The 26,703-nt window shown below is 44.4% G+C and overlaps 1 protein-coding gene across 1 annotated transcript in view; it reads right to left on the reverse strand.

Moving 5' to 3' along the window:
- The window catches only part of Tmc3 (transmembrane channel like 3), a 35,947-nt gene extending 12,601 nt beyond the window's left edge, over positions 1-23,346 (reverse strand). The window contains exons 1-14 of the mRNA XM_027407557.2: positions 23,258-23,346; positions 21,989-22,135; positions 15,746-15,821; positions 13,830-13,911; positions 11,498-11,604; positions 10,818-10,916; positions 10,581-10,723; positions 8,926-9,073; positions 8,128-8,171; positions 6,430-6,577; positions 5,077-5,186; positions 2,262-2,340; positions 814-1,062; positions 26-154 (exon numbers count right to left, since the gene is read on the reverse strand). Coding sequence (XP_027263358.1) covers positions 26-154; positions 814-1,062; positions 2,262-2,340; positions 5,077-5,186; positions 6,430-6,577; positions 8,128-8,171; positions 8,926-9,073; positions 10,581-10,723; positions 10,818-10,916; positions 11,498-11,604; positions 13,830-13,911; positions 15,746-15,821; positions 21,989-22,135; positions 23,258-23,346 — 1,650 coding nt within the window. The remainder of the gene's footprint in view (positions 1-25; positions 155-813; positions 1,063-2,261; positions 2,341-5,076; positions 5,187-6,429; positions 6,578-8,127; positions 8,172-8,925; positions 9,074-10,580; positions 10,724-10,817; positions 10,917-11,497; positions 11,605-13,829; positions 13,912-15,745; positions 15,822-21,988; positions 22,136-23,257) is intronic.
- Between the last annotated feature and the right edge of the window lie 3,357 nt (positions 23,347-26,703).

Genomic DNA, 26,703 nt, shown 5'->3' on the forward strand with positions numbered 1-26,703 from the left:
CCCAAGCACACAGTATTTCACTTACAAACTTGCTTTCAAGGTCCCAACACCAATAGTCACTTAGGTAGCGAACAAAAAGTCCTCGGAAGAAGTCTATGAGGAGGATGCTGGCCACCGTGAAGAGCATGTCAATGACAGATAGCTTCAGCATCTCCTGCAACACATGGGTCCTGCTGCCACCATGCCCTGCCTCCCTAGTCCTCCCCATCTCTGTCTTCTTCACAATCCTCTAGGGTCCACCCTGTCTCTGTTCCTTCCCTGGAGCCAGAGCCAGGAGCTATATAATGTCTTCCCTTCACATTTTTATACAGCACAGTGGCTGAGGGAGGGGCTTCTACTACATAATGGCTGTTTGGAGGGTATCTGTTCATTTGAGTTTGGGTTCTGAATACAAGGTTGTTTTTTTTTTTTTTTTTTTTTTTCAAGACAGGGTTTCTCTGTCCTGGAACTAGCTTTGTAGGCCAGGCTGGCTTTGAACTCACAGAGATCCACCAACCTCTGCCTCCTGAGTGCTGTGACTAAAGGTATGCGCCACCACTCCCCAGTTTGAAATACAAGTTCTTAACCATGTGTGCCTCAGTTTCCTCATTTGTGCCTAGGAGGTTGAGGCCAGCACCTTACAAGGACCTTGCTTAGTTACTACTCCACAGTAACTTTGCTCTGATTACTATGATTAACTCTGAGATGGGGAACATAAGAAAATAAAACATCACTGGATTCCATGATCCTTTTCTATGAAAAAGGAACAGTGATGCCCACAGAGTTGCCAGGATGAGGTGTTGAAGGGACTTCTCCAGGGGCAGAGGGAGGCACCTGGCCAACATAGGTCTCCCAGCACTGTCCTTGTGGGGCCTGCACGTAGGGCACTGTCTTGTTGACCTTGGTGTGTGGCATAGCCGTAGTTAGAATGCTTGTGTCTTCCAAGACCCAGGTGCTGGTGTTTCTCCTGAGCTCCACTCCCACCCCAGGTGTGGGCCATTGCCCTTCTTCAGTCACTGTTCTGGTGGCATAGGAGGTGGAAGGATCTGCCCAATGGCTTGTGATGTTTTTGGTAGCAGCCTCCTGTTGAGAGGGGAAGGAGAAGGAAGGAAGAAAGGCTGTTCACACGTTGGTGAGCAAGAATCTAGCTTGGACAAATGAAGGGGACCACAACATTGCTTTGGAGTAATATTCTCTTCCTCTCCATCTGTCTCCTCCTCCCTCTCCCCTGTCCCCTGTCTCTTTCTCCATATCTATTCTCCTTTTTTTCACTCCTTGTCCTCTCTCCTCTCTTTCCTTCCCTCTTACCATTTGACTAGAGGTGACCACACTCACAAGACACCAGCTGAAATAGTGTTCACTGCTCCCCAGCGAATCTCAGAAATAGTTCTATGGTTCTTGGTGACAAATTCCCCTCTTCTCAACCTCAAGGGATCAAGTTCATAAGGATTCAGTGAGCTCCAGACAGAATGCCAGTAAGTGGCAGGTAAGGACCAAGGTCTATGTGACTTCAAATCCCTGGCTTTCCATGGCCTCTTTGGTCCATATGCCCTGAAATTTATGATGTACTTTGAGTAAATGACTCTCAGAAAGCTCCTCCTCATGTCTTCCATCCTCTCTCACTCAGGGTATCCTGGAGGGCTGAGGGGGTTGAAATGAACATTAAAGCTGTCCCGTGGGTCTGGGACTGGATGGAGCACACTCTGAACTATCTGGTTATGGAAAGACTATTCTCTTTCCACTCTCTGGATAGGCCTATGACCTGTTCATCTTCCTGGGGTTGTTTGAAAGAGCCATTGATAGTCTTTCCTGATGGAGGCATGAAAATAAGATAGCATGGCCCAGGGAGACATGATGGCAATAGCCCAAGCTCTCATAACAGAACTGCTAATTTTTTAATCTGGGAAATGGGAATTAAATTTCTTTCTACACCTTAAAAGGACCACAGTGGAATGGCTTGAGATGTGCCATATGAGACAAAAGCATATAAGCAGAAAAGAGGACATAGATGATGAAGATACTGACATGGGAGTGCTGTATGTGGAACAATGGCAAGACACTGTCCAGTTTGGACCGTGATGGGAGGGAGACTGTTCAATCTAGGCCTTGCTGTTGAGTGAACATTTTATCTAGGCAATGGTAGCAGGTGACTGTCCAATCTGGACAGTAGGAGGAGGAAGACTATCCAGTCTGAGCAGTGATGCTCAGCATACCTGCGTACAGCATAGTCTAGATAGCTATGACAGTAGTGACAGTAGGTGTTGTCCCATCTAGACACTCACCTCAATGTTCATGCTGTTCACTTTGTCCAGAAGAGCAATGATCAAGCTGTAGAGATTTCCTAGATATAGTACCAGGACCCTGAAAAGCACAAGACATCTTGAGAAACAAGATGACCACACACAGGACCAGCAGTCTGGAGATTCCAGAGAGTTCTAGGCCATCATGGACATGATAATAAGACAGTAGTTGCTGCATGTGGCTTTCTTTGAGCTACCTGGGTGTCACTGAAAAAGCCATAGATTATAGGGCAGGCAGGCAAGATGACTCAGTGGGTACAGGCATTTGTGGCCATGGCTGACCTCTGACTTTGATCTCCAGGAGCCACATAGTAGAAAGAGAAAACTGACTCTTGCAAATTGTCCTCTGATCTCCACACACATCACATGAATCACACACGCACCTATGTGTGGGTGAGTGAACATTAACACACACACACACACACACACACACACACACACACACACACACACACACAGACTACTCAAATCATCTAACTTCAGCAGGTGAGGATTAGGTTTGGAGTCTACATCTTTCCCAGGTGATCCCACAGTAGCCATCCCTGGACCACTAGTGCAGCAGAAAGAACATGGGTCCTGTGGGGTGGTTTAACATCTGACCCATGCTTTCTGGTCTGTAAGTTTATTACCTGGCGTCATTCTGCTAAGTTCTCAGCAGGTCTATGTTACACTATCCATTCAAGGGATGAGAGAACAGAAAGATGGAGCGCTGAGAGTTGTTCAGTCCATGAGGCTGGAAGGACCAGCATGCCACTGGTAGATCTCAGCACCACCCTTAGAAAAATAGGCTGGGCTCCACAGCAGCACAGAGGGGCAGTATTACAGTCACACCATGCAAGTAGCTGCCAAACGAAGTCTGTGTCAATCACTATAGACATCATGTCTGTTCTCCCAGAGTAAAATATCTGGGAAACACATCCTGGTATTGCCCACAACAGAACCTTGGGTCTTATGGGAAATCTGTTTAAGAAATAAGATGGGCAAGGAAAGCAGCCTCTGTAGATCCTTCCCTGGGTCAGTGATGTGAAAATGTGGAATCAAATCCAGTGATAGGGAAACAGCCTTATCTTAAGGAGACTACTTCCACATGGAAACAATGACCCACACATCCCCACAGGCCTCTTTCATCTCTATGGGGTTCAGGTAACATCACGTGTAGGTAGACAGTTTCTCAAGGAGACACCTTTGTCACTTGTTTTGCCTCTGAAACCATGGAGGGGCTCCTTTATGTGTCATCCCAGGATAACTTCAGCATTTGCCTTAGCCTTTGTGGGCCAACAGCCCCTTCAGTGGTACATGGTGAGTGCTGATGGAAGAAGGGCCCAATGAGTTCTTGGTAGAGCCGGGGCTTTTGCTAGGGCTCTCACTGCATCTCAGATGAAAGGTATCATGGTTTGTTGGTGAGTGAATGGAACTGAAATAATATGTCTTGCTTTTATTACCAAAATTATATCTCATTTGTCTGAGGTTATGTCTCTTTGTGGCTCTGTTTCTCTAGTTTTGAGTATAAATAATAAGGCCGATCTGTGTAATAGGATTGTTGTTACACCAAATGCAATAATAGAATTGATTCTTCCCAGTGCCTGTGGGCAAGGAAGGAACTGGGGAAGGTCTTTCTTATCCAGGCAGGAGAGGTGCAGAGTGGAACAGAAAATAGCAGGGTGAGTGGGTCCCTAAGCTTTGCCCCAGGTCTATCCTGTGCTGTGGGCTTTCTTTCTAGTGATGACTTCTGTCTTTATGGCAGTGGGATTCCAGGAGTCATGGAATTGGAGTCTTCAAGTGAAATAACACTTTCACCTATTTTAGTAAACAAAGTGCTTTGGACAGCCCAGCCCTTTGTTTGCACTATCAGCAGTGGCTATTTTCATGCTTCTTCCTTAGAGCTTGTAGTTGGGACAGGGATGTAGATATAGATGGTAGAGTATAAAATATTGATTGTCATGTCTTTAACAGAAGATATTTACTGACTCCGGAGTGGAAGGGATCCTTCTCAGCGTGGTCTGAGGTTTGGGGAGTGTCATGAAGCGTCGCAGGAGATGACGTGGAGAAGCCAGTGTGGATAGGATCAGGAGCAAGTTGCCAGGGCTGTGGTACCTCCTATACCATGTTCTCTGCTTACCAATACACCACTTAACTGGAGGAGAAAGAACTCCAGGGGATAAAAAGCAGGCTTTCAGAAAGCCAGCCTTTGCTAGACAGGAATGTGACTCTAACTCTTGAGGAGGCAGTCTTGGGATATTCTCTTGCACACACAGTCTGCTGTGGCTCAGGCCACATCTGCTTTTGACATCTGCTGTAGCAGCCACTGGCTGTCTTGGTACAGCTCATAGCATTATACAACTTTGTGCTTGGGTAGTTATTAGCAGAGAACAGGCTGTCTTTCTCTTATGTCTGGCAAACAATGAGGGTCTATTTTGCCACTCAGAGTCCAACCACAGAGGGAATTCAATAATGAGGAAACCCAGACACACATTCCATCATCTTGCTGCTCTTTTGTGTCTGCTTTTCCTGCCCACTTCCCCCCTCTTCCTCTTTGTTCCCTCCTCTTCTTTCTCTGCTTCCTCTTCTTTATTAACCATAATTCCAGCTGTGCTACCTGCATCACTCTATTCTCTCCTTCTCTGACTCGACTCCTTTCTTTCCAATTGCCCCCAGCTTTTCTTGAGCTATGCCCCTAGAAAACTTTATGTTAAGTGTGGAGGAGAAGGAACATGCCTTAGCTCTGCAGGGATCCAGACCCATTGTGGGTGGATGACAGCTGAGCCACCTTGGGGTTCTTCTAGCTAAGATGCTATACCTTGCTAACTGGAAACGCAGTGTCGTCCGTGGGTGGTACATCTCCAGAGCAGCGATGAGGTCAAAGGCAGATGGTGCTAGCATGGTGACGAGGGAGACCACCACACTCACCTATGGAGACAGTATATGTTTCTCAAGTCTCAATTCCCTCAACAACATTTTTTTTAATATGGCCACCAAACCTTCACAGGGACACTGAGGTCCTGTTAAGAAACCTCCCTAAGTTTCTGAGAGTCATCCTTTTTCTGAAGACTACCACTATTCCATCATGAGGATGCTTATACATGCTATCTGGGCTTCTGTAGCATTTCTGTCACGTTCGCCAGTCACTAATTCACTGTATTTATACCTTCCTGACCTTGGATGGAGGATGGAAATAATTGCGATTATTATGATCAGAAAGGGGAAGGCAGAGATGTAATTGAATATCCCTCTGTACACGGGGGATTAATTATCTGGAGAACCATGCCTGGCTCTTGTTTGTCTGGACTTATGGCAAAAGAAAGGAGAATTTAAGCTGGTACAAAAGATGTTAGAGCTATAATTAGAGAAGTCATTTCTGAACAGATGTTTTAAAACTTGCCACTTTATAAATGTACAAGGAGGTAAAAACTTTACTTAACCCACATAACTGGTATAAAATACAAGGAGGCACGGGAAAGGCTATGTGGCGTAATATCAGCTTCTAAGAAACAAATGCATGTGAGACAGATGGATGCCCACCTAATTGTTTTTAAAGTGGATGCTAGTTATTTTTATCAGAATAATCCAAAAGGTGGTTTGGAGTTATTTTTGTCTTTCAAATCTTGGCAGGTAAATTGGCCAAACGTTCAGGACAACAGTCACAAGAAATATTAGACATTTGGAAGTTCTCCCTAGCCTCCTCTTTGGTAGTTTTCTATTTTTGGAGATATTCACACAAGTGGGGGTGTGGGTTGTTCAAACAGTTGGTGTGGCTGGTTCTGGAAACTAAGTGTCAGATGAGGCAGCTAGTGGGATTTGAGGCACACACTGTGGGGTCAGTGTGGTCCCTGCTGCGGGTCTGTGGGTGGAGCCCATGCCTGAGAGTGTGGCTGCAAAAGAACTGAAGTTCCTGCTCACAGGGCAAAGCTGAACCATAGGGTTATCGTGAGCACATGGAGGAGTTCTTAAAATGAAGGTCTTCCTAGTTATTTAACCAGGACATAATGCTATGTCGAACCAGCCGAAGGTCCTGGTTCTTACTCTAGAACTAGCAGGCTATGCTCATTTTTAGAGATATTTCTGTCTAATTCACTAAAGAAGCAGAGACAAGGTAATGTTGTCATCCCCCTTAAAGAGTGATCTGCTAATATAATTGCTGGTCACTGGGTACCTCATTCTTTTCCCAAAGTGTCAGCTCCTTCTTCGACTGCTCCAGCTTCTGGGACCGGTCCACCACAAAGTAGATGAGATAGATGCTCCCAGCCAGTGACAGGAGCACCAGGATGTTGGCAATGATTCTCAGGCAGACAGTTACTGCCCTGAAAATAAAAGCAACACAAGGATGCTGAGGATGGGACTTTAGGATAGGGGCCTTTTCCCTGCTTGGAGTCCTTTCTGCTTCCTCCACTTCCTATTTCTCACTTTCTGAAAGACAAACGGAGTTTTATATTCAGCTAGCCAGCAGCTGGCAACTTTTAAGAAACCATCAAACATTTGTTTTAGGATCCAGGTATGTGGGTTTCAGTTCTAGGCTTGTCACTTATAATTGGAGTCATACAGGGGGTCGGGAGGTGACTCTGCTGTGAAGTGCCTGTCACACAAGCATGAGGACCTGAGTTTGGGTTCTGAGAGCCCACATTTAAAATATGCCAGGCAAGGTAGAGTGGCATCATTGCCAGGATCATACTACTCACAAGGCACCATTAGGAGGAATGTGATGAGGATAAAATAGCTGTCTCCCCTTGGCCATGTACCTGGCATCCTTCCTGATGACCATACCAGTCAAGGAATGCTGGGCCTGGGGCCAAATGCACACATGGTGATTCCCTCTTTCTCTGCTTCTCCTCTGGTCTCAAGTACCTGGTGCATCTCTGTCATCCTCTGAGCAAAAGGATGAGGACAAGGACTCATGGAAGAAGAATGAGAAAACTGACTCCTCCTCGGCTCACCAGTAATGAATTGTTGAGTAAGACCTCTTGGATCTAGAGTGAACTTGAAGGTGGCTATCATTTTCAAATTCCAGGTGTCCTTTAAATCACTTGACTAGATATGATAAAGACATAGACTCCGAATCCTATTGCCAGGGATGCTAATCCAAACTGAGGTCTGTGTTTTCAGAGACTGTAGTGACTGTGGTGGGCTTGTTCTCTGGCCTCTGAGAGGCCTGATGGGCCCATCCTGCCAATCACTGGAGAGAAAGTGTAGGTCAAAAAGGTTGTGGGCCAGCTCTTTGGGTCACTGGGGAGGGCTAGAACACACCCCTCTCAGCTGCTTATGTACAGCTCTTTCCGGTACCACCCTGCTCTCATCAGTAGCCAGTAGCCACACATTTAACTGAACTGGACTATGATATCAGCAAGGACATGAGGCAGGTGGACACATCTGTCCTGATGAGGACAGGGCCATTTTTCCTTCATGGCAGTGCCTTCCCATTCCCTTGGATCTCTGTTTAAAGATGTCATGACAAAATGACAAACCTGTCCCCCAGGAGGCTATCTCAGCTATGGTTGTGGATGGGATGCTCCTTGTATCTTAGGAACTCAGAGATTTGTTTCTAAATAAAATAAATCCTAATGATACTCACATGTCTAATTGGTACTAAAAATAGCCATTTTATTACATAAGTTAAAGAACAGGAAACTGGTTGGTTTCAGACACCGGTCTAGGTGCAGCATGTACAGAAGGAGAAACCACTCTTAAAGACTGCTATGGAAAAGGAATGAGGCTCCCACAGGTCACGTTACTCAGGCGACTGACGAAAAGAGGAAGGAGGAGCTGCCTAACAATTATGAAAATAAGACATAGATACCCTGATAACTCTTTGTACCAAATAAGGCAAAAGTTAATGAATGGGCATATTAATACTTACATGTTCTTGTTTTTTTTCTTTTCTTGCTCTTCCAGTATGGCCTCCTGGAAGGAAAAATACATGCAGCATTAGAAGCACAACCTCATAACCAATTATAATTATTAGGAATAATATATACAATTGGGCATGGAGGCATACCCTGTAATCCTAAGCCCTTTGGGTGCTTGGCCACATGTTAAGTGTGAGGCCAGCATGGGTCTAAAAGCAAAATGAAAAACATGAACATCAATAAAACCAGCCCTGCCCCCAAAACACTAACCTATTATCTTAATTCTTATCATCAACATCTGTGACTTCCTGCTATAAGTTTCTATTGACAGCCATGAATTAGATATCAATTATCCAATAATCAGTTAAGCAAAAGAATGGAGAGAAAAGGCTGTAACAATTTGGATCATGGAAACATTTTCCCCTCAGAATAAGGTTCCCTTCAGTTGCCTATGACACTTAGCTGTCCCAAGTCTCTGATTTTGATCACATTGACTCCTAAGTTAAAGATAAAAGCTGGTATACATCATGTAGAAGTATTTATTCATTTGTAGGCTTTAAGAATCCATTGTGTAATTTATAAAAATACATGGATCAAAAGTTTTAAGAGGAAACAATATATGCAAATAAAAGGGTCATTTTGATCTTTTGCTCTCACACGTTCTTGCCGTGCATTTCTGGGTCACGTTGACCTCATTGGGTCTGTTGCCCTGGCCCTGAGGAAAGGGGGAGTGCTGGCTCAGTCAGCAGGAGATATAGACTGTTTTGCAGTCTTGACAGTCTGGATTCCATGGTGCTGCCTTCACTTACCCTAATGCTGTTCACAATGGCAGCTGTTTTGCTCTCTGCTGCCTCTGGGTTCCCAATGAGGTAATCCCAGGCACAAAACACCCGCCAGCAGAAGGTGTAGTTTTCATTGGAGGCACTGGCCAGGCTGGTTCGGGAGTTCTTAGCCATTCTGCAAGAGAGGCCCCAGTCAGATCACAGGAACGCGTCTCAGTGATGGGATCACTCTTTCCAAGGTGCCACAACCTGACATGGAAACTTTGTGAGACCTGGGACAAAGTTGTCCTCTGACACAGCTCTTCAGTCCCTGCTTGGAGAGCAGAACATTGGCTGCACTTTAACCACACCTGGACCCTCAGCCCATCTTTCAGCAGTATGAAAATGGCCATGGTAATTCTCTCATGAGTCCCACCAGCACTGTGGTGGCCAGCAGCCATTGAGGTATGTTTGTCCTAGGATATCTCATGTCTGCAGCTGTGATGGTAAAATTGTCACCATCCCTCTGAGATCAGCTGTGTTCCTGTAGCTTCTGCCTATGGTAACTCCTCCCATGGGATCCCTCAAAACTGCCGGGTCCCTCCTGCCCAGGGCATTCCTTAGATATTCGAAGGCAGGCGATCCCTCTCTGCTTTTTAGGCTGTTGTTCCTTCAGTAACAAGCATTGGCTTCCTTCTCCAGCTACATTTCTTGCTCTCAAATCTGCTCTGAGTTGCTTTTAAAGAGCAACACCTAGTAAAGGATTGAAATTGCTCTCGTGGGGTCGAAAGGCCACCAGGAACTAAGCTGGAGAGCCTTTAGTTATCTGAAGAGCCCTTGCAAGTCACTGTATACCTCTTCAAGTTTTGTGGGTTTGCTTATTTTATTTGCTGTGTAGTTTCTGACTACACAAACACCTCTCTGTGCACTTTGCTGCCAGAACATTGGATGTGGGGGTGGGGGCAAGGTGAAAATTGGGAGAGAGCACAGAGTAGACTAAAGATGATATGAGATGAGGTAATGGGGGCCAGGCTCTCCCTAGAGTTCCTTTATCAACTCACATCTCTCTCTCTCTCTCTCTCTCTCTCTCTCTCTCTCTCTCTCTCTCTCTCCCTCTCTCTCTGCCCTAGCTCCACACCAAAGCAAAGGATGTTAACCTGGAAGGGAGACTGGTAGCCTGGTGCTTTTCTGAGCCAATGTTTGCAAAGAGGAAAAGTGAGTTGCCATAGGGCACTGGGTTAAGTTGGTGGAGCTCACGGTTGGGTGCTGCAGGACTCTTAAGCCAATTTGCTTTCCTTTATATTGAGACCTCCTCTCAGTGATGAGCAGGAGGCATCAAATGGCATGATTTATCACCTGGTCATAGATAAACATAGAAAGAATCAAAGAGAGCTCTTTGCTTTCTTTCTAGTCATCTACATGCCACTGTTCATATCTTAGTGCAGCCATGGCATTTTCTAAAATCACAGACTACACATTAATCGCTAATCTTGTCTCTCCAATCCCCTTGCAGAGGCTTGCACAAAGTAGTCAGTGTACAGTAACTGCTGGTTAAAATTAGTATAACTCTGGAGCCTTGGTCTCTTCCTCTATAAAATGGTTACAGTGACTCATAACTTCACAGGGCTATTGACAGGATAAAGTGAGATCACACATGTTCTATCGGAATTCCAAACACGGTTTTGAGAAATCGACAGTCATACTTTTTTAAGAGAATGATGAAGCTGTAAGCAAACACTGCCATCCCCACCAGGAAATAAGCCAAGGGCAGGCGGTAGCCGGCTCTCCCAATCCTCCTCTCTCTCCCATAGTACCCATAGAACAGGACAGAGTACTGAAGGTAGCCCTGCAAAGAGAGCAAAGAGTTGTCTCCCAGATCCCAAAACTGTGGCCCTTTCAGCCCTCATGCAATGCCTGGGTGTAGCAAACATTAGCCTTACCCCCAGGGACCAGACAGTGTCCAGATCCTGTGCAGACATGACCTGCTCCTGGGGGATGGTCTTGCTGGCTGTACTTCCAAAGGGCTGGCCTGCGATCAGCTGGTAAGAGAGGAAGGGTTGACATGTTCCTTAGGCTAGGGGACTAGATAAGCGGAATGGTGGATCCCCATGAGTCTGTGAAGATGCTGTGATTAGGGTTTGCTTGCCTATGCTGTTACTGTGTAAACCCACATGAAAGAGCTGGAAGTGGCTTCTCTAGCTAGATCACTGAGGTCCGGAGGAAATGAAGAGTTCTCTTTATAAGAAAGGGGTTTAGTTGGAATACTGGGCATCTAGGCCAGCATCTAGGCCAACTGTAGGGTGTCATCTTTTCTTTTATGCCCTGATATGGATATGAATGGTTTTATATCATTAAGTGGTTGGGGAAAATAATAAAAAGAAAAACAACGTGATATGAAATTCAGATTTCAGCCATCCTCACTGGTCTCTGCCATGCTCAAACCTTCTATTGCGACACACGAGAAATCTAAGCAGTGGTGACTAAGTCACTGCAAAAGAACACATTCACTGTGCTTGTCACGTCTTTCCTAACCTCCGTATGATGACAATGAGGGCAGCAGGTTGTACAGGTTGTCTCTCTTTCATGCCTTGCACCTCCCAGCTCCTGGGACAACTCTTACCTCAGGAATTACAACAAAAGCACCTGTCATCATTGTGAGCACTATGTTAATTCCGAATAACCACCTCAGGAAGATGAAGTAGGAGGCCACACCAGATCCGAAGTGACCTATGGGAAGACAACACCAGAGTGACTCTGCTCAACTGTCACAGTGCAGAAAGCCTGCATCCAGCAGCATTGCTATCCACCCTCACCAGCAGCACACACAGGAAGAGTGATGTGACTGGCTGGGTCAGCATCCTGAGCCTGGCCTCCACTCCAATGTACAGAAAGACTAACTCTAGTTTACACTGTCTGACAATGTACCCAGTGCTGTACCCAGCTAACACGCCAAGCCAAACGAACTAACTCATGTATGCTTTGGGAAGGTAGCAACGTTTGAGACTTTCAGATACTCCTGTCCTATTTTGAATAACTTTGTACATTCCAAGGTTTCTCTAAGGTCTTAATTTGAACTGTAAAAATACCATTAATGACTGGGGAAGCTAGATAAAAGGGTGTGTTAAAAAGTCTATAACGTTCTATATACATACTAAATTTAAAGGTAAGAGAACATTTAATTCCACTGAAATATTGGACATGCGTTTTCTAACTTTCCATCTAGCTTTTGATTTTTTATGTACATGAAATCTATTTTCTGAGGCTGGAGAGACAGCTCAGCAGCTAAGATCATCAGCTGCTCTTCCAGAGGACTTGGGTGTGATTCCCAGTACCCACATAGTGGCTCACAACCATCTCCACTTCCAGATACCCTCTTTTGGCCTCTGTGGGCAATGCACACATGTGGTGCACAGACACATACATGCAGGCAATGCACCCACACTTGGAAATAAACAAATCTTTAAAGAGTGTTTTCCAACAATTGAATTAAAAAGCAGTTTTCTAGATAATTTCCCCCCTTTGCTTTCATGACTAAACAGGTCTCGTGCTAAGATCTCATTTCTTATATTTGCTTTAATGATTTTCATGATTTCTGACTGTAGATTAATATTATTTAATGGGATATTAAAATGAAAGGACTAGTTTTGCTCTTTGAAACAGGTCCCAGCAATATTTACAGAGTGACTTCTATTGACTCCAGAAACAGTTGGATGCCAAAGGAACGGTTTGCATTCCTATCTGTTTCTTAAATGTTTGCCCATTTCTTTGAATATTGGTCAGTCCCCACACTGTGGTGCTCTGTGCTGTTCAGTTGTTTAACTTTTAATAATATATTTCATTTTAGCCTTTTGTTAAATGTAATTTCTTAGGAATATTTTCTTACTCCTATCTCCCAATTTATCCCTTGAATGTTTTTGTTCTTGTATTTTGTGATTCAAGTGATCAAGGACTCTATGCAATGCACTGCACATATTTGTGGAATTGCATTAAACTTGGGAACTGATTTTTGGGAAAGTCTACAACTTTGAATAAATGTTCCCCTGTCTCTTCAAAAGAACATTCATCATCTTGGCTCCAGCTTCCTGCTTTTCTTCAGTTTGGGACATTTTAAAGTTTGTTTATTTCTCTGTGCATGGGAGCTGGGAGGAGAAAGAGATTTGGGGCATGATTTATTTATTTTTAGTGTAGATTTTCTAAATTCTTATGGTCTTCTGTAAAAACATATATTTTCATGCTTATATCTGGAAGCTATCTATCATATTACTTCTTACAGTTTTTCACTAATCCTTCAGACTTTGCTGTCTGAACGAATTATTGAACTAGGAATGAACACTCAACCATGTCTGAATGTAGAAATGCAGCATGGAGACTTGTCCCATTCTGGGAGGTGGTGAGTGATGCAGAATGTCATTCTGTATGTTTTAACTATGTGTTTCTCTTATTGGTTGATGAATAAAGCTGTTTCAGCCAATGGACAGGCAGAATTTAGCTAGGCAGGCAATCCAAACCAAGATACTGAGAGGGAAGACAGAGTCAAGGGACACCATGTAGCTGCTGGGAGGCATCACCTAGGTAAGCCACAGACATGTGGTGATGCATAGATTAATAAAAATGAGTTAATTTTTAAGAGAGAGAGCTAGCCAATAAGAAGCCTATGTCATTGGCCCAACAATTATAACTGATATTAAACCTCAGGGGGCCTATTTGATAGTGGCTGTGGGGACCCAGTGAGCAGAGAAAAACTGGTCCGATGGGACAAGATGAGCTGGAGAAAAGTCTTCTATAGGTGAGGGTGCCATGTTTTGCATCTCAGTCTCACATGAGCAGAGCCTCTAGCTGTACAATTGCCCTGGCTGACTCTATGCCATAATGGCCATGGCCTGCCAGATGTCTTAGGCTGTGTGCTGGCCACATCTGCACACCCTCCTTCCACTCCTCTAGTGGATACTTACTCTCAATTTTCTTTATCCTCATTTCCCAGGGGATGAAGATGACCACAAAGTTACAGGCCAAACGGGCGAATTTCCGCCAGAGCTAGACAGGAGAGGCCATGATTAGAAAACTTATCATTCATAACCTTGGTAATGGCTAGGGCTCTGGGGTCCTAGATATAGGAGAGCCTCATAGACACATCCTCAGAGCCTTTACTTATGTCTTTGCAGGCCATTAAACACGTCTATGACCAAAGTAGACCCTTATCTTCCCATTGTCCTGACAAGGCAGTATATATCAGTTTGTACTTTGTGCTATGCGGTATGAATTCCTTTTTGGAGAGAGACTCATGCCAGGCTGACTTCAAATGCACTATGTACCTAAGTATAACCTTGAACTTCTGATCCTCCTGTCTGTCTCCCAAGTATGGGAACCCCACCACATCAAGTTAATATAATAATGTGATGTTAATTGAGATCAGGGCTTTGCAACCAACCTTCCAACTGAGCTACACCCCAACCCTGAGATCTAGATTCTTTTGAGTCACAGTCTGCCTTATTTATGGGTTGAGAACTAGGAAAGTAGAAATCACATGAAGAATGGCATCTCAAGATACCCATTTGACCCAGCTGTAGACCCCGAGTAGCTCTCTGAGTGGAGCCTATAGATCTGTTTGAATCACCAGCCCCCCCAGATGATTCCATCTGCACCCTTGTTTACAGACCAAAAGTCTAGAATCTTCCCTGAAAATGATCTCTACCCCATATTCATTTTGCATTCTACAAGCTAGTTCCTGGCCTTTGTCCTGGCCGAAGCTTCCAAAAATAAGCTTGGGAATTTTGTCTTGTGAACTTAGCATATATTTGCCAAGAGTATGAAGTCATTCCTCTCTCTCTCTCTCTCTCTCTCTCTCTCTCTCTCTCTCTCTCTCTCTCAAAGGAAAACAAAGCAGAATGTGGTCTATACTGGCTCTGCTCTCCAGAAAACTTGACAGGTTGTGCATTCTAACACACACACAGTCCGGGTTTGTGTTGGAAGCAAATGATAACATTGCACAAGGAAGAGCCACAAATGTAATTACTGCATTCCCAACTGTAAGACAGCACACGGTCCTGACACAGGCCCACAGGATAATGTCATTCATGGTGCGTCTGCTAAGGCCAGACGGCTGCTTGCGCATGGAAATCTGAGTTTTATCAGAAGTTGGAATTGTCTAGCTCATGATTTGAGAGCCAAGTCAAAGACAGGCGCTACTCCATGAGTGATTACACAGACTGTATGTAAGTAGCCAGGAACAGATATCTGTCTCTAAATTCTCCTTGTTAGGGTCACTGGTCTTTCTTGCAATTTTCTTATGTCTATTTTGCATCTTCTTCACTTTACACACTTCCTCATATCTGGAGCCCAGAAATACATGAAACTTTCTGACCCCTCCCATCACTATGGTCCTCAGAGGAAGGGCAGCTCAAGCATCCTTCAGCAAAGGCCTGGGATTAGTGAACATCAGGTCTCTACACTGTTTTAAAGTCATAAATCAAAGAAGCACAGGTCCGGAGTCAGAGCCCTGAGCTCTAGTTCTAACTATACATCTCTCTCATCATGAGGCCCCAGGAAGTTCTTTTCCTTCCTTGGCAGCCATTGGTTCATCTGTAGAAGAAGCAGCACATCTCAGGGAGTGGCACCTAGTCCTTTTCCCATTTTTAATTGTCTGAGGCTTTCAATGTGAGAGCTATGATTATATAGCCAAATACAGGGATGAAGCAAGTGCAGCTTACATGTTGTGCATTCTCACAGTTATTGTTAGAATGTTGTGCTATTCTGCAGTTATTAATGCTGGATGCTCCTAACCTACATCTGATGACTGGGACTATGGTGGCTTCTGGGTTCCAGAGACAGCAGGAAGGGGGGCCACTTGTGCCTCACATGTGCTCTTTACCTCTGCTCCTGCTGCTTGGTAGCCTCGGGTCCTAGTCAACCTCCCTTCAAACTTCAGTACAATCTCCTTTGCTCGTCTGAGAGAAGAAAAATACAAGTTACCACAACTTTACCACGTTCACCATTTTTCAAATATGTGAAGACGTAGCAGGAAAATAGCACCAACTGATGCAGGAGTACAATTAAAATATTTCATTCCCCGATGGTTGTTAACAAGAAAATGCCTTTAAAACTATTTTAAGGGGCTGGAGATATGGTTTGGTAGGGCGGTTAAGACTGCTCACTGCTCTTTCTGGGGACTGGAGTTCTGTTCCCAGCACCTACATGGTGACTTACAGCCACTTCTAATTCCAATTCCAGGGTACTGGATGCCCTCTTCTGACTTCCACAGACACCTGTGCACACATGGTGCACATAAAATCATGCAGGTGCGTGCACACACAAATCTTACAATTGTCATAACATTTATGTGGATGAACTAACTGGAAATAGTGGATCCACACCAATTAGTTATGACTGGATTCCTTCACGTGCTTCTTAGGCTGATGGCTGGCTGGGGATCACAAGCCTTGGGTATCCCCAGAGCAGCCAATAAACCTCTACTTGACACTTGCTTTTTCCAGGCATTTCTTTATACTACATTTCTTGAGATTTTATTTTTATTTTATGTGTATGAGTGTTTGCATATATGTTTGTGTACCACATGAATAAAGAACCAGTGGAAGTTGGGGAGTTAGATCCCTGGGACTGGAGTTACAGATCATTGCAAGCTTCTGTTTATGCCCTGGGAATTGATCCGAGTCCTCTGGAAGATCACCGTCTCTCCAGCCCCTTTTAGTTACTTCTTTAGTAGTGAAAGCCCTACCTTTCTTCAAGGAGCTTGCTTCAAGAAAGGGGCACTGTCAAGTTAATAAGTGTAACAAAGTTGTATTTACATGGCCTTGAACCTGACCCAGACTTGACAAATGATTGTAGTCAATAAAATACTCTTGTTCCACGCATGAAAACAAGAGTTTAATCTCCCAAATCCACATGCAGGTGTGATGGTGACAGGTTGGAATTTCAACACTGCTAACAGGCATGGCACCAGAGGCCATCCTCTAGTTTCTACAGTATGTACACAGATATGTACCTGCCCCCCCTCTCTCTCTCTCACACACACACATGCAAATATGCACACTTACATACACACAATGGACTGAATTCATTGGGATAGTTATGGTTAAGATAATAACTGAATGAGTAACAGGTTTGCAATATGAGGGTTAGCACCATGATCTGGGCTGATGTCAGTGGCTCTTAGAGATGCACCCTGTTCAAATAACCTAATGATGCACAAACCCAAGGCAGAGATACTCATGCACACCTCATGATTAAGCTGTCTATGGGGTTACACTCAGTGTTAAAGAGCTCAGTTCCTCTCAGTCAGTCCATTTCTGGATTTGATGGGTTTATTTAATAGGACATTCTTGTATGTGCTCTCCTAGCCATCCTAATAACACCCTCTAGATGTGCTCCTTTAGGGGCACAAGGGACAAGTCAATTCCTGTTTCTAAAGACAAGGTGACCTCCCCAAATCATTACTCCACCAAATTCTGGATTTTAGACTTTCATCCCACTAATTGCAATACCTTCATTATGTTTTGTTTTTTGGTGAATCTGGGTCTCGTGTGTGGCCCAGGCTTGCCTTAAACTTGCTATATGGTCAAGGGTGACCTTGAACTTCCTCATCCTCCTGGCTCCATCTTCTGTGTTTTAATGCCCTTATTATTGTAGCCTACCACTCACACTGGCTCTACTTTGATCAAAACCACAGGTACAGAAAGGATGAAAGTTGATGCCCTAGCCCATACCATGACATCTTTCAAACATACATACAGTATGCATGTAAAAATTAAAATACTGCAAAAGTCAAAATAGCAAATAATTTCATCATCGGACTTGTAGCTTTGTTCCCTGCATGTATTTTTTGCAGTCTTGTTTTGGGTTAAGGACAGTGGCATACAGGCATGCATAAAAGAGTTGTCCTGGAAGGGCTCCCTGCTTAGTAAAGATGACCTAGCTGGCTAGATACAGTGATGAAGAGGGGGCACAGCAGCTCTGTGGTGGAGATTGACAGGTGTGGAGAGATGAGGGAGAGAAACACACAACACAGGTCCAGTAACAGGAAGCAAAATATGAGCTGTGTCTTTGCAGAAGGGTAGCTTTTACTGGTGTTGGAGTGCCTCCTTCACTTCTAAGCAGTCAGGGTTCAGTGCCTTCTGCACCCTCCACATACACTAGGATAAGCCTCAGTGGGTTCCATTAGTGAAATGGTGCTCCAGTAGCTTTTCAAGGTAAAGGATAAGAGATGTGGGACACAGGAAGATGACAAAGGATCCTTGCTGCCAGCCTGAGATGTGTCCGGTGTCTGACGTTGTTGGAGCTCTGATGAGGCAGGCAGCATGATTGAATTCACCAGCCACCCAGGTTTGTATTTAATTCCTGAAGTTATCTGAAAGAGTGGTAAGCATCTACTCTGCTCTGGTCTCAATGTTAAAAACAGTTTAATCTGGGCTGGGGAGATGGCTCAAGGGAGTGAATTGCTGTCTTAGGGTTTTTATTGCTGCGAAGAGACATTGCTGCCATGACCACGGCAATTCTTACACATTTAATTGGGGTTGGATAGCTTACAGTTTCAGAGGTTCAGTCTATTATCATCATGGGGACAAGCATGGAGGCATGCAGGCAGATGTGGGGCTGGGGCTTAGAGTGCTGTATCTTGCAGGCAACAGGAGATCAACTGACAGTCACATCGAGGGGAGCTTAAGCAAAGGAGACCTCAAAGCCTGCCACCACAGTGACACACTTCCTCTGAAAAGGCCACACCTCCTAATAGTGCCACTCCCTTTGGGGGGCATTTTTTTCTTGTTTGTTTGTTTGTTTGTTTTTTAAGCACCACAATTGCTTACTGTGGCAGCATGAGAAACTGAGGTTGGATACCCAACCCAGGTGAAAGCTGGAAACAAAAGTATACTTTTGTAAGTCTAGCACCAGTTGGGTGGGAGAGGAGACATGGTATGGAAAACGGACTGACCTGCTAGTCTAGCAGGAATAGTGAGCTCCAAGATTCAGTGAGAGACTCTGTCTCAAAGAATAAGGTGGAGAGTGACAGAGGAAAGCCGCTGCTGTTTACCCCTGGGTATTACTAGTGTGCACACAGGTCAGTTCTCTCTGTCTCTGTCTCTGTCTCTGTCTCTGTCTCTCTCTCACACACACACACAGTTTAACTTCCCAATACTCAGCTAAAAACTGTCATTTCTGAATGGTGCTTGAAAGTTCTGGTAGAATGCATTCTTCTTTAGTTTTAAATTAATTGCTCCAGAGAGTACATAAAATCTCTATGGTTCAACACAAGAGACCTGGACTTAGGGTCAGAGCATATAGATTTTTTTTAAATCTATCTATCTATCTATCTATCTATCTATCTATCTATCTATCTATCTATCTATCTACTTAATATCCTGGCCACAGTTTCCCCTTTCTCCTCTCCTTCCAGAATTCCCCAATCCACTCCTCCTCTGCTTCTGTTTAGGGAAGGCAGGTCACCCATGAGTATCAATAAAACATGGCATATCAAGTTGCAGTAAGACTAAGCACCGCCCCATACATTAAGGGTTGTCAAGGTGACCCAGTATGAGGAATAGGGTCCCAAAAGCCTGTGAAAGAGTCAGAGACAGCTCCTATTCCCATTGTTAGGAGTCCCACAAGGGGACCAAGCTACACAACTGTGACATATACACAGAGTGCCTAGGACAGTCCCATGAAGGCTCACTGGTTGTCCGTTCAGTCTCTGTGAACCCCTGTGAGCCCAAGTTAGTTGATTCTATGAGTTTTCTTGTGCTGTGTTTGACACCCCCTGCAACTCCTACAATTCTTTCTCACCTTCTTCTACAGTATTCCCTGAATACTGTTTTGTCTGCATCTGTTTCCACCAGTTCCTGGATGTAGCCTCTCTGATGACTATTGGTTAGTACCAGTCTGGTCACAGGAGATGGCCAGTTCAGGCTATGTATTCTCTACTGCTAGGGGTCTAATCTGGGATCTTCCTGGGAGATTCCCTTGCATCAGGTTTTAACCTGACCTCCAAAGCCCTCCCTTTCCAGTAGTCTCTTTTACTACTCTCCCCATCCATTGCCCTCCCCACCCACAACCTGATTGCTTATGTTCTCATCCCACCCCCTTCAGTCCTCTCTGGGAATCTCTTCTATTTGCCTAGAGTGTCCAGTTTAAAGCTGATCTCAGCAATCGTGGGCTGTTTGCTCAGGCTGCTTTCTTAACGTCTCAATCTGTCTTTCTCATCTTTCAAGTAGGCATGGTGCTGCTCACCCTTAAAGGATGGCAATGATGAGATCCAGAAACAGACACGAGAAGTGAGCAGAGGAGAACCCACTGTAGCCTTCCGACTGTTTTCAGCCAGTTAGTGAGACTGGGATTCAAATCTCAGGAGTGGGAGATTTGACAGGAAGACAGACCATCCCGAGAGATGGGAGGTCTGAAGGGACAGGAATGCACACTGGCAACTAGGAAGCCACCCCAAAGAGCATGATGTGGTGATGTGACAGTAGTTCTCTGTACACAGGAGGTCCCTGAACAGCAGGTATGGGGACTGCTACACAGTCAGTTTATCCTCTAAACATAATGCTCACCACCACAGCTCAGTAACATCTGTCACAAGGACCATGCAGCCAACTCCCCTTATGGGATTGTGGCAATCACCCTCTTCTTAGGCTTGCATGTTACATACTGAACACAAAGCTCACACCCACAGTGCTTAGCACATCTAATGTTAATAAGCTCAAATTTCAGAGGACAAAAGGATCAAGCTGAATCAATATTAAAAATTCTGGAGACCTAGGATGTAGTCCAGAGGTCGAGTATGGTCTATTATGCATGAAGTCTTATGTTCCATCTGCAACATCACAGAGATGAGAGGAGAGAGACTGGCTGCATCTTCCATAGTGCCTAGCTCTGATTCTGAGGTGTCACAGGCAGTGTTTTTGACAGCACGCTAAGTGCTTAGCTGTTGACATTTTTACCAACGGGCATCATGGAGGAAATCTGATTAGAGAATTGCTTCCAGCAAAGAGCATCTTTCCTGGGTAATTTCTGCATCTCACTGTCCTAGGGTCAGCTGTATGGTGTGTGTGTGTGTGTGTGTGTGTGTGTGTGTGTGTGTGTGTGTGTCCATAGACTGAGAGCAGCCCATAGAAACTCATTTGTGGGATTCTTTTGTTGCAGGAGGTGGGAGTCATTGTTTGTCATCACTTCAGCTTTAAAGAGAGGACCCTATGTTTAGAGAAATTAGGAGACCTGCCCAGTGTCGAACAGCTAGAGATCCAAAGAGGTAATGGAATTCAAGAAGGGAGGTTGTTAGTATTTAAACATCTGTACTGGCCTGTTCTTGGGGTTCTGACAGGATTCGCCTTCAGCTGCTGCCACTAAGAGCACCACCTGTGCACATTCAGGTGGTGTTCCCTTTTAAAAGGGGCTTTCCTACCTCCCACCCCCTCTTTTTCTCCTTCTCTCTCTGTCTGTCTCTGTCTCTCTCTCTGCCTCTCTTTCCTCTCTCCTGCTGCTCCTGTCTCCAGAGGCTGGTCTGCTCCCTCCCCTTTTCCCTTAATAAAATACCCCTCTACTTGTACTCCATTGCATGGCGTCTTTCTCTCTTGGGCCACTTTTTAAAATTATGACAGAATCTGTCTTAAAAGTCTAAGCACTAAACCATGAGTGAGACAGATTTTCTAATGGACTCAAAATAACCCAATAACCTGGCCACTGAAGAGACTTTCTTCCCAGGAGAGATAAAAGCAGGAAGTTAAAGGGGATGTTTCTTTGATTCTGGCCCTTACCCTGTCTCCTGTGAGTTGGGGGACAATGAGAAAAATCTAGTGTTTAGAAAGGAGATTAGAAACCCCAAACTGTCTACCAATTCAAAACACCATGCGTTGAAACACACACACATACACACACACACACACACACACACACACACACACACACACACACACACGCACACGCACAGGCACAGGAACAGCCATGTGACTAGATGATCCCTTTAGGCATCTTTGGGACTTCTCTGAGTCATATGCAAGGTGGTCATGCCTCTCACATCCCTCTTCACCCCAGCTTTCCTGGGCAGGATATGGTTGTTTAATCATAAAGCATATTCACTCTTACTAATGATTGCTGAGGAGGCCCTTACCTCAGGGCCCGCAGCTTCTGTCCCATGGTCCAGGGTCTGCAGCGGATGTTTGCCATGAGATCTTTCTGGAACTGTATATTCTGGAAGATTTGTTCCGGATCATTGCTGTCCCCCGTTTCATCAGCATTAAAGCTGTCATCCGAGTTACTGAATGGAAACGGGCATCATGGAGGAAATCTGATTAGAGAATTGCTTCCAGCAAAGAGCATCTTTCCTGGGTAATTTCTGCATCTCACTGTCCTAGGGTCAGCTGTATGGTGTGTGTGTGTGTGTGTGTGTGTGTGTGTGTGTGTGTGTGTGTCCATAGACTGAGAGCAGCCCATAGAAACTCATTTGTGGGATTCTATTATTTCAGTTGTTAGTGAAAAAGAATGACTTGTTAAGGCAAGAGACACCAAAGGAGAGAGGAGAAGAGGGTTTCCTTCATTGGAATCCACTCTTGAGGAGCAGCAGTTTTGATAGGAGACACAGTCTCATTTACAGGCTCACCAAAGTGACCAGGTAAGTTTAGAGGCACAATGCCTCCTTCACCCACACTGAAGGTAAAAGAGATAAACCCAAACCTATATCACTTAGAGATGCTTCTCTGTTCATTTGTGTTCATTTTAAACCCAAGACAAGAGACTTAGAAGTAGGCAGTGGTTTTTGCAAAGAAAAAAAATGAGTTAAGTGAATTCTAGGGAAGACTCCTCCCTTCAGGGCATAGCTACTGTGTGGAAGAACACTTTTTGAACACATAACAGGGCCTTTCTCTCTTGTAATATCTAATATGTAACCCAATACATTTTTAAGTGTAGATGATATGAAAACGTTTCCTTTCATTCTAATTGAAATGTCTTTTATTTCCTTGAAGGAAAAAAAAATTCCTTCAGAGTTAGCCAAGGTTTCAGTATTTAACAAGAACAACAAAAAAATTCCTGATTAAAAAACCTAACACATTCGGTTCCTACTCTTGCCCACTTCTAAGTTATCAGAAGCCTTTTCCAACAATCACCTGATTAATCTGAGGAGACAGGTGTCATGTCAGCTCTCTTTTGACACTACACTAGCAATAGAGAAAACAGGGACATGCAGAAAAAGCCCAAGTATGGGCTTTGTGTGTGTGTCCACTGGCCGGCAATAAAGTGAGTGGGATACAGCTGTGGTCAAGAAGCAGCAGCTTGCAGCTTCTCCCTCCCAGAGCACTGATGTGGTCGACACCCCAGTTTCATGTGACTCCGGAGAAATAAGTTTATGCATTCATTTTGGAGAAGTCAGCAGGGCACTCACCCAAGCAGCAGGGAGTCCTGGTAGAGGTAGCACTGGCTGGCATTTCTTCGGATGCTCCTGTAGCGCTGGGATGCCTTTGAGGTTTTCATGAGACCTGGTCTGCTGCCAGTGGTTCCCAGGGACAGCAAGGGAGTTGGGAGGCTGGGAGCCTGTAGGCAGGGGTCTGTTCCAAATGAGCTTTCAGAAAGGGGGCCTGCAGAGTTGATTCGCTCTCCCCTGTCAGAAGCAGGAGCAAATGCCGGCTTGCATCTGGTACTGGGGCAGAAAAGAAGCCAGAAGGCCAGCCAGGGTCATACATATGTAACAGTGAGGTGGGCGTGCCCACATTGATTGGCTGGGATCTGAACAGTAGGAGGCGTGGCCCAGTGGCTAGGGATGAGTTGGTTCTTCCCAAAATCTATCTGCAATCTCCTTGCCCAGACAGGACTCAAAGACTTGCAAAGTCCTTTGTAACTTAGCATGACTGACAGTCACTTAGTGCTTAGGGAACATAGAAGGCAGGGCGTGGTGTTGCCATTCTTGTCTCTCCCGAAGAGCACTGCTACCCAGGCACAAACAATAGCCTTCTATTCTTTTTTTCCCTCCATTTACATCTTTGTTTTTTATTTTGTACTTTGAATGACGTCACCACAGTACCATAAACATCTCAGACATCTTGCTACGTCCCATGGAGATTTACCACTTACATTTTGCCACAGTTGCCTGTAGGTGGCAAGGAAAACTCATGTTTTCCTACCACCATTTCCTACCATTTGCAAGTAAACTCTAGAAATAATGGCACCTCAACCTTAAAGATTTCTGTGTTCTAGTAATAAAAACTGAATTACTTTAGTTATAGTTTTATATGTATTAAGTGTGGACATATCAATATTCGCAATGATCCCATATAACTGGGTTTGAGAAAAATTAAGATTTTTTTTAAGGCCTAGAGAGATGGCTGGAAGTTAAAAGAATTCGCTGTTCTTCCAGAGGACCTGAGTTCAGCTCACTAATCAACTGTAACTCCAGCTCCTGGGAACCTGATGACCTATTCTGTCCTTTGTGGACACTTGCACCTACATGGCTCTCTCTCTCTCTCTCTCTCTCTCTCTCTCTCTCTCTCTCCCTCTCTCTCTCTATCTTCCTATCACCTCGTTGAGGCAGGATCAAGGCATGTCTAGGCTGAGCAAGGTATCTCTCCATATAGAATGGGTTCCACAAAGTCAGTTTGTGCATTAGAGTTAGATCTTGGTCTCACTGCCAGTGGCTTTATACACTGCCCAAGCCTCACCATTGTCACTTGTATTCAGGTGTCCTAGTTCAGTCCTACGCTGATTCCCCCAGTTGACAGTGTGGAGTCAGTGACCTCTCACTAGCTCAGGTCAGCTGATTCTGTGGGTTTCCTTGTCATGGTCTTGACTCCTTTTTTCATATTATGGCTCCTCCCTCACTTAAGTTGTACTCCAGGAGCTTAGCCCAATCATTAGTTTTGGATTTCTGCATCTGCTTCCATCTGTTTCTGGAGGAGAGATCTAACTTCTCTGGGGTTGTGGATTGTAGGCTGGTTATACTTTGCTTTATGTCTGGTATCCATTTGCCTGCAAATTTAAAGATGTCTCCCCCCACCCACCGCCACTGAATAGTACTCCATTGTGTATGTACCACATTTTCCTTATCCATTATTCTATTGAGAGGCATCTAGGCTGTTTCTAAGTCCTGGGTATTATAAATAGTGCTGCTATGAACATAGTGGAGCTTTTAAATGTCTTTGTGGTTTGAGTGTGCCTCCTTTGGGTGTATGCTCAAAAGTGGCATTGCAGGGACTTAGGGTAGATTGATTCCTACTTTTCTGAGAAATCGCCATACTGATTCTCACAGAGGCTGCACAAGTTTTCATTCCTACAAGTAATGGAGGAATGTTCCCCTTTCCTCACATCCTCTCCAGCATAAGCTGTCAATTGGTGTTTTTTAACTTAGCCATTCTGATTGGTGTAAGATGGAATCTCAGAGTTGTTTTGATTTGCATTTCCCTGATGACTAATGATGTAAGTGTCTTTCTGCCATTTTCGATTCTTCTATTGAGAGGTCTTTGTTTAGATCTGTACCTCATTGTTTAAATTGGATTATTTGGTAGTTTGGTGTCTAGTTTCTTGAGTTCTTTGTATATTTTAGAGATCAGCCCTCTGTCAGATGTGGGATTGGTAAAGATCTTTTCCCACAGGCTGCTGTTTTGTCCTGTTGACCATGTCCTTTGCTTTACAGAAGCTTCTCAGTTTCAGGAGGTTCCATTTATTTATTGTTACTCGCAGTGCCTGTGCTATTGGTGTTATATTTAGGAAATGGTCTCTTGTGCCAATGCATTCAAGGGTACTTCCCACTTCTTCTGTGAGGTTCAGTGTGGGTGGGTTTATGTAGAGGTCTTTGATCCACTTGGACTTGAGTTTTGTGCCTGTCGATAGATATGGATCTATTTGCATTCAACTTGAAATTATTTTTAATTCAAACATGGTTGTACATATTTAAGGGGTATTGGGTATTATATTTACATACAATAACATATAAATAGGGTCAAATCAGGATAGTGAGCAAAACCATGGTCTGGAGTGTTTGCTTTCCATTGTGCTGGGAACATTCAAAATCTGTTTTCTGGCTACAATCAATTTAAGTAAAAGTTTTTCACATGATGACATTTGTAAGGGTCTCCTCATGGTTTCTTTGGTTCAAAGTCCCTCAATGTTCTTTCAGGAAAATGGAACGAGGCCCTGAAGCTGGTCCTCACTGACCTGTGGATGAACTCAGACTGACTGTCCCCTGTCCTACAGGGTTCTGCCCCTTGAGAATCCAGAGATCTGGGCAGAAAGTGCAAATGTAGCTGCATCTCCCTGAATGCAGGCATGTGTGACATTGTATACCTTCATCCCCTCTAGAGTGTGATCAGAAGCTGAGAGCTACTGGATAATTTGAAGTAGGCTAAGCATTGGCATAACGATACTACCAAAAAGCCCCTGAATACTTACAAGTCAAACATTTTTATTAAAAGGGATCCAAACAATGTCAAAATGACTTACACTATTATTTTTACACACTGTACATACTTACAGGGTCCACATGGTGGGAGAAAAAAGGTAATGAAAGCAGAGGAAGAGCAAAGACAGGACCTTTAGAGCATGTGGATCCTGTCATTTCCAGAAAGAAAACAGGTTAATATTTAGTTATAAATCCCAGAAGACTTGAGTAGAAGTCACCGGGTGGCTTAGCTTACAGGAACAAAAATTTTCATTTCCTACATTGCCGATTAAGTTTCTTTATCCTGCTAAGTGAATTCTATTCTGAGGCACTAATATCCCCGAGAGCATCTTGACCTGTAGACTGTTGTCTCCATCTGTCAAGAGCCTGCTTCTCAGGTAACAGTTTCTAGCCTTGGGATTTTGTAAGAAGGTAGTCTTTCTGCCTCTGGGGATTTAGCT

This window comes from Cricetulus griseus, chromosome 3, assembly GCF_003668045.3.
Source record: "Cricetulus griseus strain 17A/GY chromosome 3, alternate assembly CriGri-PICRH-1.0, whole genome shotgun sequence".
NCBI lineage: Eukaryota > Metazoa > Chordata > Mammalia > Rodentia > Cricetidae > Cricetulus > Cricetulus griseus.